Source organism: Silurus meridionalis, chromosome 20 (genome assembly GCF_014805685.1).
Source record: "Silurus meridionalis isolate SWU-2019-XX chromosome 20, ASM1480568v1, whole genome shotgun sequence".
NCBI classification, from domain to species: domain Eukaryota; kingdom Metazoa; phylum Chordata; class Actinopteri; order Siluriformes; family Siluridae; genus Silurus; species Silurus meridionalis.
Window position 1 is genome coordinate 17,337,479 of NC_060903.1, and position 18,501 is coordinate 17,355,979.

General features: G+C 37.9%; 1 protein-coding gene across 2 annotated transcripts in view; it reads left to right on the plus strand.

The window, feature by feature from the left end:
• The window catches only part of fbxl7 (F-box and leucine-rich repeat protein 7), a 40,545-nt gene that overhangs the window by 4,802 nt on the left and 17,242 nt on the right, over positions 1 to 18,501 (plus strand). Inside the window, exon 2 of one of the 2 annotated variants that reach the window (XM_046876200.1) lies at positions 2,607 to 2,696. In XM_046876200.1, the coding sequence (XP_046732156.1) occupies positions 2,607 to 2,696 (90 nt within the window). Of the gene's footprint in view, positions 1 to 2,606; positions 2,697 to 2,892; positions 3,019 to 18,501 lie in introns of those variants that run through there. The other variant, XM_046876201.1, reaches the window with a different exon arrangement.

Below are 18,501 nucleotides of genomic sequence, written 5' to 3' on the forward strand. Positions count from 1 at the left end.
ATCCTTCCAGCTGATTTCCCTGTTGACAGGTGGAGACCGAAGCGGATCACCTCTCGGACCATGAGGATGACTAGCTTCTCTTTACTTCTGCCAAATGTGACAGAAAAAGAGTTTTGTGAGCCATGAATGAAACATTCTGGAGATAGAAAGTTTTTTCCACCCCACAAATCAAAGCTTATTTAGCTCTGGTACTGAAACTAGTGATGGAAAGATCAGATCATTTTAGTGACTTGGTGAATCTTGTTTGACCAAATGAAATAATTTTTTAGTTTATTTCTGATCAAAGAAATTTGGTTAAACAAGATTTACCAAGTCACTAAAATGATCTGATCTTCCCATCGATAGTTTCAATACCAGAGCTAAATAACTAAACACCAACTTTAACTGTAGTTACAATCATTTATATATATATATATATATATATATATATATATATATATATATATATATATATATATATATATAAACTGCATAGCGTATATGGGAGTCACATGACAAAAGAACGAAGAACTCTGACTAGAAGGGTGTAGAGATAACCCACTCAATTCTGTTCCTGTACATAACCTACAGAGATTTTCTAATGCTTTGCTCATGCGCGTCCTGTAGAAAATAAACGATTCGTTATGTAACAGTGTGTAATTATGTGCACAGAGGTTTATAAAGTTTATGGAAAGAGTCTTCAGTCTTTCAATGCTTTCGTTTGTTTGTTTGTTAGTTTGTTTTTTTTCTATAAAACACGGTGATTTTTTTGTCTTTTTCTGGGTACGATGGAATTTTTACAGCTGCTGTAACGTAAGTGATAAAAGGAGGTAAATGGATATTCAAATATTATCAATTACAACAATTAATTAATTAAAAGTATAGATTTAAAATTGTAATCATCGGCTCTTCTGGTATGAGAGAAATAAAACTTGATGTGATGTACTGTGCATGTATATGATGGGTACAGTGTCTCACAAAAGTTAGTGCACCCCTCACATTTCAGCAACCGATGTGAACAATAATATAGAAATGAAACTTGGAGATATTTTAGAGTAGTTAATGTGCAGCTTGTGTAGCAGTACAGATTTACTGTCCTCTGAAAATAACTCAACATACAATTATTATTGTCTAAATAACTTCCAACAAAAGTGAGTGCACCCTAAATGATAACAGCTGTACATGGTGTAATCATGCAAAGCCTCACGTCGTATTCATCATGTTCACGTTATTGTCTGCTTGACAAGACCACACAAATTTGTGTATCTTGTACTAAAGCAGTTACAGTTTGGTGCTTTGAGTCGATTCTCTCATATTGACCACTGGATGTTCAACATGGCATCTAATGACTCTTTGAGGATTTGAGAATTAGAATTGTTGCTCTCCACGAAGATGCCCAGGCTTTGAGAAGATCGGTAACACCCTGAAACTGAGTTACAGTACAGTGGCCAAGGTCATACAGAGGTTTTCCAAGTTGAGCTCCACTCAGAACTTCACTCCTTAGTCATGAAGACTTTCTCAGGGAGGAAAACCTACTGCTTTGTTACAGTGCTTTGACACTGGAGGCTCCTTCCACAAATGTAAACCAAAACCTACTTGCAAAAATATTCACGACTATAGAAATGATAGTGCTATAAAACAATTTTTATCAGAGCTGCTGAACCACCTTTTGACCATTTCGAATGCAGTATTCAACAACACTGTGGTCTAATAACAAATATGGACTACGATATTTACTGAAGAAATAAAAAGGACACCTGGCTTTGCTGTGTTTATAATAAATTCAATTTTTGACACCACCTCTTATCCTTTTGTGCCGTGACCCAAACCTGAACCTAACAAGGAACTCTTAGATCATCTATGGGAATGAACTCAGAACTTATCCAGAATCCATCATCACAACGTTTTTTTTTTTAGGCAATTAATCTCACTTACAGTGAAGCTCGCATTCTTCTCGGACGATACACAATAAACAATAGCGCTGATGCAACCTGACGCTATGTTAAAGCGGGCGTGTTGGAACTCTGCGACGAGCTCCACAAAACTCCACAAAATTGAGATCAGTGGAAAAGTATTTACTGAAAAACAAGCTGGTTTACACGACGCAGCACGCCGGAGCGACCTTGTATGGTAAAATAAAGCGCTCTATTCATGTTTCGTTTGAAGGAAATGCTGTAAACACTTCACGATCTGTGCGTTTTCTAAGATAATCACCGGTGTGAATGTGTAAGGTCTCATTTTGTAGCAGTGAAACTTTGAAGCACCACGTCAGTGGAAGATGATTAATCAGTTCCAGCTCATGGGATGGTTCTGAAATGCTGTTTGAGTCAAAGTTTCGATGTTAGGAACGAAAAAAAAGATCTGGATTATTAGCAGAGTTATAAAAAATGTAGGCAGAACGATGGTTACTATGTTTATGTAAACATTATTGAGGGAGGCGAGAGCAATCTAGGCTACTGTTTATCCAAACAAGTTTTTTTCCTCATTCTCTCTCTCTTTCTCTCTCTCTCTCTTTCACCAGTTCTTGTCTTTCTATCTTTGTATAATTTATTATGATGATGATGACTTAACACATTCTATGGCATTTTTCGAGCTCGCCTTGCCCTCACGTGCGCCTCTGATTTCAGGGAAGGGCAGTTCCAGCATTTCCTCCGACCTGAGCTCAAGTACAGATCAGACGTCGACCAAAGCTCCGAAGAATGTAGCTACCAGTGAAGGTAGGGCATCTGGTCCTCATTAGCTGTCACTGGCTTGCTTTTACTCCTCCTTCTTCTTCTCGTCCTTCCCCCCATTTCTTCTTTTTTCAATTTATTGACTATTTTTGGAAGAAAGGCCTTTTTTTTTGCTGCTTTGTGATGCAAACAAAGTGAATGATGGACAAAGAGTTGTTTTTAAGGACTTTGTTTGCTTTAACGATTCTGGAAATGTCTCAGTTAGAAAAAAATAAAAACGCAACTGCTCGGCTTTATTAGATCTGGTTTAAATTCTAGGTTGAAATCCAGCTGTGATGGATCAGTATTTTGAACACGAGTGTGACTGGTAAGAAAGCTGTTGGCATTAATGGCTTTTATTTTGTCCGCTCCGAAACAATAACATGCTGGTGCATGTGGACGGGACACTGGGAGGCTGGAGAGGAGCTGCAGGGGGTAAAGTGTGTGTGTGTGTGTGTGTGTGTGTGTGTGTGTGTATAGACTGTGGAAGGATTGTTCTCCAGGGAGGCCCAGTTCGGAGCCAGGCTGTGGTGTGTTTATGTGTGTGTGGTTGCAGAGCCCGTCCTAGTCTCCCCGCAGTAATGGCAGAGTAGCGCTATGGCCTTGGAGACGCTGACCCGTCCCTGCACATTCTTGCATCAGAGAAGGAAGAGAAAACACTTTATCTTGCGTCCTGTGGTATTGTGCGATCCGGATACGCTGGGGTGTGTACACATGCACCATGTGTCAGTCATCAGGGTTCAAGAATTAACATACAAGTGATTCAGCTACAATTATCAAGGATATCTTCCAACAAAGACGCACATGCTAGTGGCAGTGAGTGGTAGAAAGCAGGATAAAATGATAGAAAGGTAGCCGCTTGTGTAAAGCGAATAATTATAATTGTAAAATGCATGTTTTCAATGTATCTCTGCACATCCTTCGGTCTGTAAGTAAAAGAAAAACGAGGAAAAAAGGTATAATATGGCCAGAGGTCTGTGATGTTTCTTGATTTACAGACCTTATAGCTCTCTTTTGTAAGCACTTCCTGTACATTTTTGATCACATGACCTCTGTTTTTATATTTTTGCATTTGTAACTTTCACCACATCAGTTAAACACACAGGGTTTCATACGGCAAGTTTCTGGTCCTGGTGGGATTCGCAAACGTCTAGAGGGACAAATACTTGGACTCTGATGTCTCATGAAACACATGCATAAAAAAAAGTAAAGAAAATAAGAGTCTGTTTCTTTTCATGCGACTTTAAGCTGTGCAGTTTAACAACTTTGCAGCTCGTACATTTGTGCAGAAAAAGTTCGGGGAAATTCAGCTTGATATGCATTTTATTTTGTTTCACAATGTCTGATTTGATTCTTTGAAAGTTAATAAGACGATAAATTATAAAGCTGTACCTCAGACTGTTACAAATAGCTAAAACTCACCACCTTCAGCATCAAACGAATACCTTCTGGCCAATTAGATTTCAGCAGCATTGTGGTGTACAATTGTTAAAAACTCCAGCAATGAGATTAAAACACTGTCTCAAAAGCTGATCGGAGTCGTGCGGTATTTATCTTTAATGGAACATTGGGTCATATTGCAAATAATAATAATATGCAAGTGATATTAGACATTTAGGATATGTATAAACAGTTGATTTAGAATCTACGTTCTGAGCAAGTTCCTTCAGATTGGACAACATCGTTACACGCTGTCTCTGATTGGCCGACACATGGTTAAATCAGACTCTGGTGAATGTTTCAAATGGATGACAGAATGTTGATGCATTATCATGCTTACTGTCCATCAACCTATTGCTCTTACTGAAATAAAGACAAGGTGTGTTTATTTGGCAGACAAACAAACCGTCCATCATAGCCAGTGCTGAGAGAGTGATGTGTTTATACCGATAAATCATAGAAAAAGCAGGTCTGGGTAAGGAGTCCCTGTGGCATCTCTTCCAAAGTGGTAGTTCAGTGCTTAAGGCGATGGACTTGGACATTGAACGTCCCTCAAGCAATGCGCTTATCCCTCACCTGCTCAGTTGTAAGTCTCTCTGGATGTGAGCATCTGCCAAATGCTGTAAATCTAAATCTCTGTGGTGAAGATCTGGTTTTCAAGTAAAAAGGAAAAAAAAAAAAAAAAAAAAAGATTGATGTTGAAGACTGTTGTAGGACATATTTCTGGGAGTTTGAATGGGTGATATACAATTAAACATGCGTGATCTCTAAAATATAATTATATATATGTTTATATTACTTGCTGTACAAATTTATTTGCACTTGTCAATTTGCACCTCTTGTGGATGCTAAACTATCTATCTATCTATCTATCTATCTATCTATCTATCTATCTATCTATCTATCTATCATGAAAAAAGCTGAAGGAAAAAAAGAAAAGAAAATTGTGTCTGAAGTTTTCGTGCATTTTTTTATTATTTATCAGGAAGTTTTTCTAAAATCTGGCAACCCTTGTTAACAGAACTTTGTGCAGTAGATGTGAATTTCACACCCGCCAGCCAGTCGTGTTTGGCTACTGCTGCATGGTCGTGCTGGTCAGTACCAATCTGTTTCTGCTCCACTTCACTCCTGACTTCAATCACGTTAAAACTCCCATCCAACCCCTCTGTGTCTGCAGAGCGAAATATTGCTTTATAAGCACCAACACTGCTACCCAAACAGCTCTGGTGCCAATGAGTGTAAAATGAGAAACACTTGTTGGTGTACTCGCTCGCCTGAAAGCCACTCCGTCCGTATCGGACAGACGAAAACAGATATCTTGACGAGTTGTAAATAAAAGGACGAGGCTTAGTGCAATAAGGATAAACAACCCATGTGGAAAATGTAGAGTTTGTTGCTCTTGTGTTGTTGCTCTTGTGTGTGCAACTCAAGAAACCTTCTGTTTATTAATACGAGAGAGAGACAGACAGACCTTTTTTTTAAGTGTGTCTGCTGCTTCTGCTGGAAAAATCCGAGAGCTTGTATGCTTTTGAGGTGACTCATTGATCCTAAGCAACACGCTGAGCAAAACTCGCTACTGTGGGATGATATTTGCTTATACAATGCGTAAGGAAATAATTTTCCCTTATAGGAGAATGATCACGCCTTTTTTAAACCACAGCAACTAATTTTTCATCATTTTTATACCAGAAAGAAAAAATCACAGTTTGTAGTCCTGCATAAATGTTGAGGAATGTTCAACATGTTCCTGTTCTCACTTACGTTATAGCAGCTATAAACAGCCTATTTCTCTTTATCCTGGAGATCAGATGGGGAAAAAAAAACACCTTATAAATGTACGAGGTGGTTATCAAAAAGTATCGAGACTAATGGTGCTAAACGCTGCTGATTCTGACCACGTAATCACGTCTGCGATTTCATCATGGACAGCAAGTTAGAGCAAAAAGCGAACATGAAATTCTGCGTGAAACGCGTGACGTATGACGATGCTGCGATGAGACGTTCGTGGACAAGTGGAAAGAAGACTCCCGTGACACATTCCAAAAGCGGCAGGAACGAGGGCAGCGTTGTTTTGCTGTGGAAGGGGACTATTTTGAAGGTGACAGTGTGTAAAAGTAGATTTTCACAAAAAGTAAAAATGCATAAAAAATCTCTAACCTGTTCCAAACTCTGACACTGGAGACTCGGAATTGTCTGGAATTTCACCTTTCAAGTGAAATTCTTGAAGCTGGGTATAAAACGCTAAAGAATCCATAGCGCTAGTGTTAGCCGCTAGCCACTTCTTGGTTAGCTGCTAACGTTAGCGATATGCATTCTGTAATATTTTCATGCGTGCGCAAAACAAATCTTATTTCCGGTACGGACCGAGTAGCACTAACTTTCTGGGCATGTTGTTACTATAGAAACAAATACATATTACAATCCAGTGTATTCATTTCTACTTTGATTGGCAGCTGCAGAAAATTCAACACCTTCTGATCAGATTTGAGATGTCAGCAATGCTTTGGTATAATGTTTAAGAAGAAAATTAATTGCAAACAGGCATTTGTTTTACTTACACTACGTATATGTGACAATTGTCCCACAGTATGTTTTAGGCAGCTTAAGCAATGATTGTAAAAGGCAGGGTCATGCCCAGCAGGCAGTTGTGCCATCTGATAGCCTGCTTGAGAGCGTGGGACAGTTTGGCTTTTTAGCTTTTGAAGATAGCATTGTTCCAAGATTGAGGCCTTTCCCACCATTTCCTTAGCGATAACCTCTCAAGGATGTTGTGAAAGTGATTCGGAGGAGGGGGACAAGTTTATACCCTGAGCTGCTGTGAAAAGCTTTGAGACTTTCTAAACGTCGTCCAAGTAAATGAAAATGATTAGAAAGTCCTTTAATATTAGCACTGAGGGTAAAAACCAAGTCCAGTTTCGGATCGGATGGTATGATGGAAGAATAAATAAATACATTTATTATTTACATACATACATATCTAATATCTCATTTCTAATAATTCATATTAAAAAAGGGGGTGATAAAAAAATTCAATATTTACTTCTTTTTTATTTAAATAGATTTGTATTGATTTTTTGTGCACATTTATTAACCTTTTACATTCTATTGGGTTTTTTGTGCATTTTTAAGTACAACACTACTAGTTCATTATTGAGCCTGAGTATCTTAATAGCTGCATGGTAGAACTTGCTATCCACATAAGACCTAAATAATTAAACCATACAAAATATTATTGCACGTGTTTAGAGAAGCAGCAGGTATTTTTGCTCACACACATTTTTATGTTCTCTGCCAGGCTGCCTTCAAAACTCCATACTCAATCTGGGTGATTTTATCAGATGCAGTTAGCTCGATGCTGGAAGCGATCATTAGCTCCATACTAGTAACATCTTTAAGCAATATGTAACTGTAAAACAAGACTCAAACAATGCATCTAAATCCTTACAAACATTTCTGAATATTCAGAATCAGATTCTGATTATTGATAAAGAATATAGACGGGACCGTCTCTGTCGGTGTTAGCAGATAATATTTTGGTGTGAGCTAGCAAGCTGATTGGCTTGGAGGACAGAATGAAAGTGAGATATATATATATTTATTACTACACATACACATCTGTATCTGAATATTTGTATTTGAAATAAAACCAGGTGATTCAGGCATGGCCTAAACAGATTTATTTTAAATATGAACATCACCCAAAGCCATTGGAAAACCATTGGTTGTAGTTGGCTTGTGAATTCTGACTGACAGTTCCTCAACCTCAGCTACATCATTCCAGTTACTAAATCAGTAGAGAAGCTGAAGTTCAGCTAATTCTTAGTTTAGAATACATTTTGTACAATAGATTTGTGGCTGCTGCATGCCTTTTGTGGATGCTTTGCAGCATTTTCTATTGTAAAGTGTAAAAAATTTCAGGTTTTAAAAGCTACCGAAGGTGGAAGTGAATCCTCCCCCTTCTGCATGCAGTCGCCCACAATTCTCTAGTTCTGCTTTGATTGACAGGGCACAATAAGAGTGTGCCACGCCACCAGGAGAGCATGATGCTGTTTTGAAATCCTAGCCACAGTTATATACACTGATAATACACACATTTTAAAACACACTTTACTACAAAACCATTGAGAATTGTGCATTACAGAAGAAACTTAATACATTATATTACAGTGTACACTTGAGATCAGACAAATAGCTATTTTTGCTACCCCAGTTTAACACGCTTTCCGTTCATTATGTCTGTTTCAATGTGCAGTGGACATGTTTTTATAACATGAAAAGCTATAATAATAATAAAAAAAAAAACGTCGCTCACGGTAATGACAGTTTTATTAGTCGGCAGTTGTGGTTGGTCATCCGGGTGACCGCTTGTTGTTTGGAAGCAAAACGTGTATCATAGTGTCGATGCATATACATGATATAACCGGACTGAGAGCAGTATTTAAGGCTCTGTACAAAGCTTCTGGGCCTCTCAGTCAGCTCTCGGTGATTGAGCTCGTGTGTGTGTGCGTCAGACGAGTGGAATTCACTCTCCCTCGCCGAGCAGATTTAAAGGGAGCACAAGCTGCCTCCACATAGGAGAAGCGCTCATAATGGGCCTTTATTAGATTTGAGAAGAGCTCAACTCTCAGTGTAGCACAAGCACAAAATGTTTAAGTTTGTGTGTTTCTCCAAAATGTGGATGACTGAACGTTGCTTCACTCTGAGCTTCTTAATGTAATCTGAGCTCTACGTCTGGAGCTTGCTAGAGAGGGGGAGTCAGGGTTGAACTGTAGTTCACTCAAAACACACACACACACACACACACACACACTTGGATGCTGCAAGAGGCAGCAAGGGGTTTAACATGCACACACAAACTTATCGGACATTTCAACTATCTGCACATATGGTTCCATTGTTTTTATTAACGTATTCACTGAGAGAATTTCTGAAAATGATCAGGAAATAAAATACATTTTTAGCATGATTTCTTGTTAGAGGTCTCAGTTTTCTTCCTCCTGTCAAGTTTTACACTGCAGATTTATTAGACAAAGCCTTTCATTTGACTTTTCAGAGTTCGCTTTACCCAAACATCCTATAGTGTTATTGGAAGTTAGTTGAGGATATTAAAGGTCCCCAAAAAAAAAAAAAAACCCTTGTTCCATTTAAGGAGCAAAATGTATTATTTGTCGCCTGGCAAAGATAATTTTGTTTATTTGAAGAACTAGCCAAGCTCCTCCACTGAGTATAATCCTGTTTTTGTGAGCTTTGGAGGTTACACAACTCCACAATGCCGTAATGCTCCTGGAACAAGGCATGAACTTTCTCTTGAGAGGGCACAGAACACGTATAAAGCAACGTGTTTCCTTTATGCATTCCTTCATGTTTTATTGCTTTGCTAGATTTATGATGTCAAAGCTTGTGTGACCGTATGACGAAGAGTGGATTTGTGCTATAAAAAGGACACTTTGGCGCTTTTTTTTAGCTTTCATGACCAGACGTGTTCTGTACTGTACTGTACATGAACATGGATGTAGTTACAAATGAGTATAGGTGATAAACCAGTATGGGGAAATCTTAACCTGAGAATCAAGAAATTGAGAAAATTAGGGCACCTCCAAAGAGGTTTGCTATCCTTTTGAAGATTTTTCTTCTTATCGAAAGAAATCCCTAGTAATCATATCATGTCTCCAACTTGACCTTATGAAGTGCGCTGTAGAAGATGATGCAACTTGTGCAGCAAAAACAGGCTTTAATTGAATTACAACAACACAGCAATGAAAATCCTTCAGGCATGCTAATGGAAATGAGCTTCATCATAGCCAGGATTTCTCATTAAATATGAGATTGACATCATTTTCAGGGCTGGCACGAGGAGAGGAGCTTTTTTTCTTTTTTTTTTAACCAATCAGTTTGTAGGTTGTAGGTCAAGCAGAAGTAGTACTGAGCAAATGTCTTGAATTTAAACTATTTGAATAATCTCTTAATATGCCATTCTTGAGGTGCTCACTTGGACGTGATGGGATTTAAACCGCAGCTACATATGATCAAGCTGTATAAGCGTCTCAAATTCTCTTGATTGCATAATGACAGTGAAGGCAAACAACCTCATCATCTCATCAAGCTGCACCAATTTTCTGTTCTTTTAAAAAAAAATAAAAGCTAGAGAGCACTTGGTCTAGGGATTGTTCTGGAAAAAGACAAACTCTAGAGTCAATCCACGGTATGCCGATTTCCCCCTTTAAGCGGTCCTAATTAGTGATTTATTGCCTGAAAACCACAGCTGAGGGAATGTTACCATGGTGGTCATGGTTCTGAAATAGATTCCCTGCCTTTTGCTCGAGACGATCGGCATAACCGATTAAACTCCTGAGTGCACCCCTTTCCTCTGTCCTCTTTCTGCATAACACAATTAAGCTTCATTTTCACATGCATATGGAAAACGTGGCCTAATATCGGGCAGACTTTGGGAATGCCGGCTCTACTTTAGTATTCTGCGGGTTTCGGATAAGACCCCGATCGCTTTTATATTATCAGGGTTTCTGGCAAGCTAGGTCTGGACGAATTTTCTTTGGCTCCACGTGCCATTTGTTTTGGAAAAGAATCATGGGTAAAGAGGTATGCAGTGCAATTCGATAGGCTCTGTGAGGTTCCACCCAGAACACTGGTTCAACACTGTGCTTTGAATAAAAATTGTGTTGTGCGAGTGTAGAGAGGTTGCAAATTGGAGGTACGGTGGTCAAATCTTAACCAAACCCCAGGAAGATTCATGCTTGTATGATTCAAGACACAAGTCCATGTGAGCTGCACTGTACTGACCTGTGTGGGATTTTGAAACCCCTGAAATGATCCCCCAGAATGAAACCTGGCTGTATCTGAATTCCTCCTAATGTTTTCTTTTTAGAGTTTTCTGTCTCCTGGGCCTTGTTTTCCAAGAGGTACAGTGTTTTATCAATTACAGCTGAGCTGTACGGTTTCATGATGGAAGTATGACGGTTATTCCTCATGCGAGCAGATTTCTTTTTGCCGCCGCTGTCCAGTCCGTATTCCACGGGTGTTGAAAGCCATCCAGCTGAAGAAGGAAACCGTGTTATTTTCAAAGGGAAACAGTTAAAATGTTTAAGTGCTGGCATTTCAATGACTTCAAACTCTATTGGCTTGTTTAGCCAAACACTTTGGACACTCTCCAGTGGTGCAGATTCAGGTAAAACCACTTCTGTCCTAATACAACAAATTGTTGATGCTTCCTTGAGGAAACAGGTGGAAGGAAGAGACCAATAAATGACTACAGCAGGGGTGAGAAGGTCCCGAACACCAGCAGAGCACATCACCTGTGAACATTAACGCTCTCAACAACTTTAACGTTCTGTACAATGTTGGCTGAATAACGAGTAAAACGCAACATTGTAGTGGCCATTTGCAGCACAATGAGTAGAGACGGCAGATGCTACAACTATAATATTGTTTAAATATTTTCCAATATACCGATTTTTGTTTGTTTCACTAGATAGAATACCATGAAGGCGGTTTTCTAGCTAGTAGAATAACGTCTAATAACTAGCTTGTGATTTATTCCAGCTTTGATAAATAAATACGATGCATTTGGGTACAAAATTTTTTTATTTTTTTGCATGTTTGAAAAGGAATCTACATTTTATTTTAGAGCAACTTCTTCATTTAAAGGCATGACAAACTTTACTATAGCCCCCCCCAAACAAAATGCACCTGGATGGTAGAAGTGATATTAGTGAAATGAGGTGAAAGGACATAAATACAAGTGTGATCATATAATATAAATCCTGGCACTGAAAAAGGTCTGGCTAATAGGTAAACACAGGTCAAATCAAAATCATAAACAAGAACTTGCAGCAACTAAAAAATGCAGCAACATCAACAGTGAGTGAAGTGCAATAAAAACACAAGTAAATGAGGTTTAACAGGAAACAGGTGAGTTTTATAAGCAGGCGAGTGAGTGATAATATCTGGACTGGAATATGGATTTCTCAGGGCTTTGGATTTGGATTTCTCCAATTTGAGATTCTCAAGGCTTTGGATTTAGCATTTAGACCTCCTAATAAATTTTTTTGTATTGCATTAAGTAACGTTGAACATATTGTGGGACAAAATTCATACGTTAGTCCATATAACTATATATTTACCACTAATCTTCGAGCCAGAGGTGACAGTGTTGAAGGAAAAACTGATGATGGAAGATATAAGGAACAAACCTTAAGAGGAACCAGCCTCCAAGGAGAACCCATCCTCATTTGGGTGAATCTGAATATTCATTTATTACAGTTCCATTCAGTCATTGCTGAGGTTTTCATGTCTTGAATTCAAAACTGTTCATAGCAATTGCAGCAACAAATGATTTCAAATTGAATAGAACTTCATTCAAAAAGTAGGACATGAGGATGAATCTAGAGAGCAGAAGGAAACACAATCATTGGTACATCAAGAACATGTGTAGCTTGACAAAGAGAGAGAGAGAGAGAGAGAGAGAGAGAGAGAGAGAGAGAGAGAGAGAAACGAGAAAGAGATGTTTCAATAGACATTTTATTAAAAGTTGTTTAGGACAGAAAATGATACAATGACATACGTTTCCTGAAAAGAGAACCAACGGGGAACTAAGATGAGCCAAAGAATTGTTGGAGGCAGTCGTGTGGAATTGTTGCTTGATTGTGATTCAGGACGTCTCAATAAAAATGCTTCTTGTTACCTTGTTCTTGTTAGTGTCATTATAGAGTGAGGAGTGTTTGATAGGATGAACCTTTAAATGTTGTCATATTAGTCAACTTTGTTGAAATGTGTGTCTGTATTAAAGTAAAAAAAAAAAAGGAAAGGTTTTTTTAATGCCTTGATGAAGGATCACAGATTCTTTCTTTCTTTCTTTCTTTCTTTCTTTCTTTCTTTCTTTCTTTCTTTCTTTCTTTCTTTCTTTTTATTAAAGCCTTAGCAAATCCTTTACATTAGAAAGTCTATAGTGAAGATGCATTAATTAATATTGCATGTATCTCAAAGCCAGGGATTTAGTCAGGATGCAACATTTCCATGAGAAACTCGGTATGCATGCTACAATGCGTAAGTCGTAAAGTACATATTGTTCCTGGAACATTTAGGAACGAGTCTCATTGGAATCTTGGAACACAGCAATTTATAGATTTTTATTTTTTTTGTTATAGTTTATACTTTTGTCATTTTTATTGAGCTGTTTTTTTTTGTGGTTTCTCTGGCACTTTAGCCGTCTGTGCAGCCGTTTGTGTTCTATTCAGAATCAGTAAAAGATTTTCCCGCTGGGAACGAGAGCCGAAGTCTGTCATTGTTAAATAAGCGATGGAAACGTACCATTCATAACATTCTCTTGCACTTTTACATACGGTAAAGTGAGTTTGTGTGTGAGAATCTCGATCCTAAAAATACTGGCATGCAAAGATTCAGTCACTCAAAAAATTTATTGGACGAATACTATATCATTTAAATGTAGACAAACCTAATACGATGTGACGCCTTGTAAAGAAATGTTGAATCCGTATTATAACTGCTTAGGGAAAAAGAGGCTTAGTTAGGTCAAACCCAACTGGAAGCAAGAAAGTGTGCACTTTTTTGAAATGATATTGACATGCTCCATCCATCCATCCATCCATACATCCATCCATTCATCCCTCCGTCTATTCAGGATTTTATTAGACCCTAAGGCTCAGGAGCTTTTGGGTTTGGAAAGTCTAGTAGTGGTCAGGATTCAGCCCTTGGTGTGGTTGTGGCTTGAATTTTCCCCTTAATTGTTTATTTTGTTTCGCATTTGTGTTATTCAAGTGGACACAATGATTGGCTCATTTCTGAAGTGGATACTACAATAAATATGTAAATGGGAAATAATCATTGGATTTCAGTTCTATTAGGGTTGAGTTTGTGATACTTTACGACAGATTTTCTTATGATATTTGTAGGATAAATACTTTTTGGCCATTTTAGATACTTGTTATAGCAGCATTTGCATTCCAAGGTTTTAATCCATTTCTTTTCCAGATTGGTTAGTCAACCATGTTTGGCTAAAAAGATACCAATAGGGCCGTATATTGGCAAGAATCTAGCGATAAGATTGCGATGCGTATCATGATAGAGGGGTTGTAAACAGGTGGATATTACGGCTAACGCTAGTGGTGCGCCCTTATGCTAGTACTTCCTGTCACTGTTTAAGTTCAGAGATAAAAGACTGCTATCTATCTAGTGGTTGGGATTTAAACTCAAAATGAAACAACTAGAATGAATCTTGTATGATTTTTGTTTTTTTTTTATAATGATTTTGCGATTTTTTAAAAATTGATACAGTATCGTCTTAAAAAAAAAAAAAAATACGATACTCACATTTATCGATATTTTCTTACACACAAGTAAAAGTTCTTTCAGGATTAGGTCTTCTTTAAAGCTAACCTCTTCTTAAAGCTATATAATAGCTATTGTGAAACAATCAGTTTATTAGCCAGATAAAAATGCTGTCTTTGCTAGCTTTGAAATAGCAACAACAAAAAAATAATCGAATCTCCTTCCAACTCTTGAATTCAACCTGTTATGTTATGGCTCTGAAAATCCATATTTGCTTTTATGTCAATGTCGTTCCCCTGTTCCACAATGATGTGCGGTCTAGTTTTGAAGAATTTCCACAGTCTTTCACGTGCTTCTGTTTCTGTTCAGAATGCATCCAGCTGCTGTCATCTCTAGTCACCTCATCAATAAAGACGAATGATCGGGTTTCACTGGCAGCGCTACACGTTCATGTTCAGCAGATGAGGTGGTTTTCTTTGGATTGTGAACAGCCCCTTCTTTTCCGTCCATACTTTCCTCGATCCATCACTCTGGTAGTAGTTAATCTTCATCTCAGCTGTCTGTAAGACGGTGTCCAAGAACTCGGCCAGATTTTAGATACGATGCACTGCATGAGTTCTAAGGTTGAGCAGTTTACTGTATCTTGTGTAAAGTTTTCCAAAAAATGAGGACTATTATCCAAAGCATAACGTTGAGAAGGTTATTTCATAATTCCAACTCGTGTGTGGGTCTCTTACGTCCACACGTTTTAATATGCACCTCAAATCAAAATAAGTGTTTGAGATATGAGTTATAATGTGTGTACCTGTCTCTGTAGACGCTGTATACACACTGATTACATTTGTGTATCTAGAAAAAGTCAAACAAATAGTTTTGTAGATATTTTAAATGTTAGAATTCATGTTTAGATTTTTATAATAGTTCAAATTGTTCTAGTTTTGGGTCTCAGGTTTGTTTAATGACTGTAGTCTAGAATGGATATGTCTGTATCTTGCTCTACAGTAGCAGTTTGTTAGCTTCAAACATTGTTTATTAATGTGTTTTCATCTGTGTGTCATCCAGCACACTTTTTTGGTGAATAAATGGATGGATTTTCTTTATTTAATCTTGAAAGAGGGTGGAGTTTATGAAATTATGTGACATTTCAGATTAGCCATATACCAATTGAGTTGATCATTTTTTCTTTACACTTTTAGGACTGTCAATCATTAATACCTATTATGAAGTTGCAGTGTATTTGTAAATAACCCTAGCATTGTAGCTGCAAGTCTGCTATACAGATGATGTACCAGTCATTTCCCTGATTCAATGCCTCACATTGTAAGGACTTCCTTTGGACCTTGTCCATGTCCTTGGATAACTCCGAAAATAACCCTGCATTTCATTGCCAAGCATGTCACCAGCCTTGAGGTGGTGAGGCAATTTATTTATTTTATTTCACATTTTTGTTATTCAAGTAGACACAATGATTAAAATTGAGTGAAATTGTGAGCAACCAGTACCATCAGAACACCGCTGTTAGAGCCTGGACAAGTTTTAATATAAGGAATGGAAATGTTTAAATGACCTCCCAATGATGTGATTAGTTTCCATATACTACACCCAAATATAAAACTCACTGGCCTTGAACGTATTAGCTTGTGGTAAACCCTTTTGAGGTTATGTCGGTGTATTTTCTCTTTGGTACATCTACGCCACATCCTAGGGAGTGTTTCGGATTTGTTCGTTCATTTTTTCTTTTGTTCTTGATTGGAATTATTCTTCCGTCATCCAACTACTGTGGTCTTCTCTGTGCTGCTGCGGTCTTTTTTGCAACGGATGATCTCAGCATCGCGTTCCTACTTCTTTAGAATGCACCATTTTCCTGCCATTTACACTTTTTAGGTTCTGATGTTGACAGATGACAGCAGCAGACTTCAGCAGCGAGCGAAAGCAAACGGCACATCTGGAATCGACTCTGGAGATTTCTCGCGGACGCATGAAGTAACGATGCAGGAACACGCAGCTGTCGAACGAAGCGACTGACCGCACAAGTGTCCACTTACATCAACCTGAGCACGAGAATATTCAGACGAATTCGAACGGGCAAGGTTGAAGCAGGCTGGATTTTGTTCCAGTTCGTACGAATGTCACAGGACGTTAGGATGAAACGATTCCTCACATCGAATCCAATCCCAGACCTGAGGAATTATGCGTAGTCATGGGAACAGTAGGGAGTACAAACAGTCTAATGTCATTGGTAGAAAATACTTCCACATGACAAATGTTTTCCTACTTGGTTAATGTTTGGTGCGGAAAAAAACAAAACGCTGATCATTCTGGAATGTTTAAAATGCATCGCTAATAAATATAATTGATGCTAATAATACAGCTCTGGAATGTTGATTCCTTTTTTATTATTTTTTTTTTTTTTTACCTGGCATTGGATCATGACATTGTGTGGGAAAATTTCCAGCTGGAAGATCGAATAAAGATGACAGCAATTTCCGAACAATGACTTATATGAGAATATGGGGAAGCAGGGAAAAGTGGGCAGGGTTTCTACTAGGTGTTGTGTAATCTCAGAAAGAAGAAAACACAGTTGAAGGTTATTACCAGAGGTGAAAATTAATAAAATACATTACTTACATTACATGTTACTGTAATTGAGTAGTTTCTTGTGTACTTCTAGTTTTTAAAGTAGTTTTTAAAATCTGTAATTGTACTTTTACTTAAGTATGTTTTGTTCGAAGTATTGTACTTACCCACATTTTAAATCATATCAGTTACTAAGTAAAATAAAAAAATTAATAAAAAAAGTGCAAAGGGGAAAAAATCGCACCAGGGATATGACTGCACTCATTGACTGATTGGCGGAGCACAAACGCGCTAAACTCACAAGAAAGAAAGATGGAGACTGATAAGACAGACGCCAGTGATGCTGACCCAGCTGAAGGCAAATCTAAAGTTGTTCAATCTGTGCGCTCAATGTCTGAATTCTGAATCTGCTTTAGCGATTTCTCTCTTTATCATAAAATTATAACAGGAGATTTTTTTTTGCTGCCAACCTGCATAACTTTCATTAGTTTAAAGTAAAGGATTGTAGAGTTTTTTTTATTATTATTATTTAATTTAATAATATGTGAAGGTGTTCCTTCAATTAAAAACAGAGATTTTTATCCTTTTTAAACTACACTAGAAATAATTTAACTCTGTTAAATTTTACTCTGTAGTAATTTTTAAATACTCTTGCTATTTCAGGCCATTCCATGTTTTCTATATCTACTAACTCAACTGGGAAATTGGTGAGAAAATAAAGCTCTTTTGATGTATTTTTTGAGTGCTGAAGCATACCAGCATAATCCTGTGCAACAATTCAGAGCTACTCAAAATGCTTGATTATGGCAGAGATGCTAAAATTCTTTGGATGCTTTCTAACTTTTTGACTGAATCGATTTGTGCAAAGTTGAAAGCAGAATAATGTTCTGAAAGTCTATGTAGTGCAGAAATTCCAGAACACTTGGTTACAACATGAGGGCTTTTGTCTGTGTTGTGGTTTCCTGCTACGTTATAACAGAGAGGAGCTGAACAGGAAGTAAGTGGGCAGCTTGTTCCATTGTGCCTGGCCGGATCCTGCGACGTAATCGTTTTCCTCGAGGAGGCCACCGCTACCCTGCGCTGCGTCACAAGCTGCTCATTATCTTTGATGTCAGATTGCCGTCAAATCAATCGCAGCCAACAATCACTCCATACAAAGGCAAGCGATGACTGAAATGACAGCAGATGCGTTGCCACTAAGGGATGGCTAGATGATGAGCTTCACATGGAATTTAATAAAACTAGAGAAGGACTATTTAAGTTCACAGGGTTATAGATTTTAACGGTGGTGAATTCAAGATCGCAGGAACCTCAGTGAGCTCTCATGTTTGTGTCGTTGCAGGGCTTTGAATGAAGAGATTCATTGTTGTGCCTGATGTTTTTAGATTAGAATGCAGATGTAAAAAAAAAAAAAAAAAAAAAAGGAATGGAACTAAATATAAATATATTATATGAATTGATGATCAGTTAAAAATAATGGTCACATGCATGT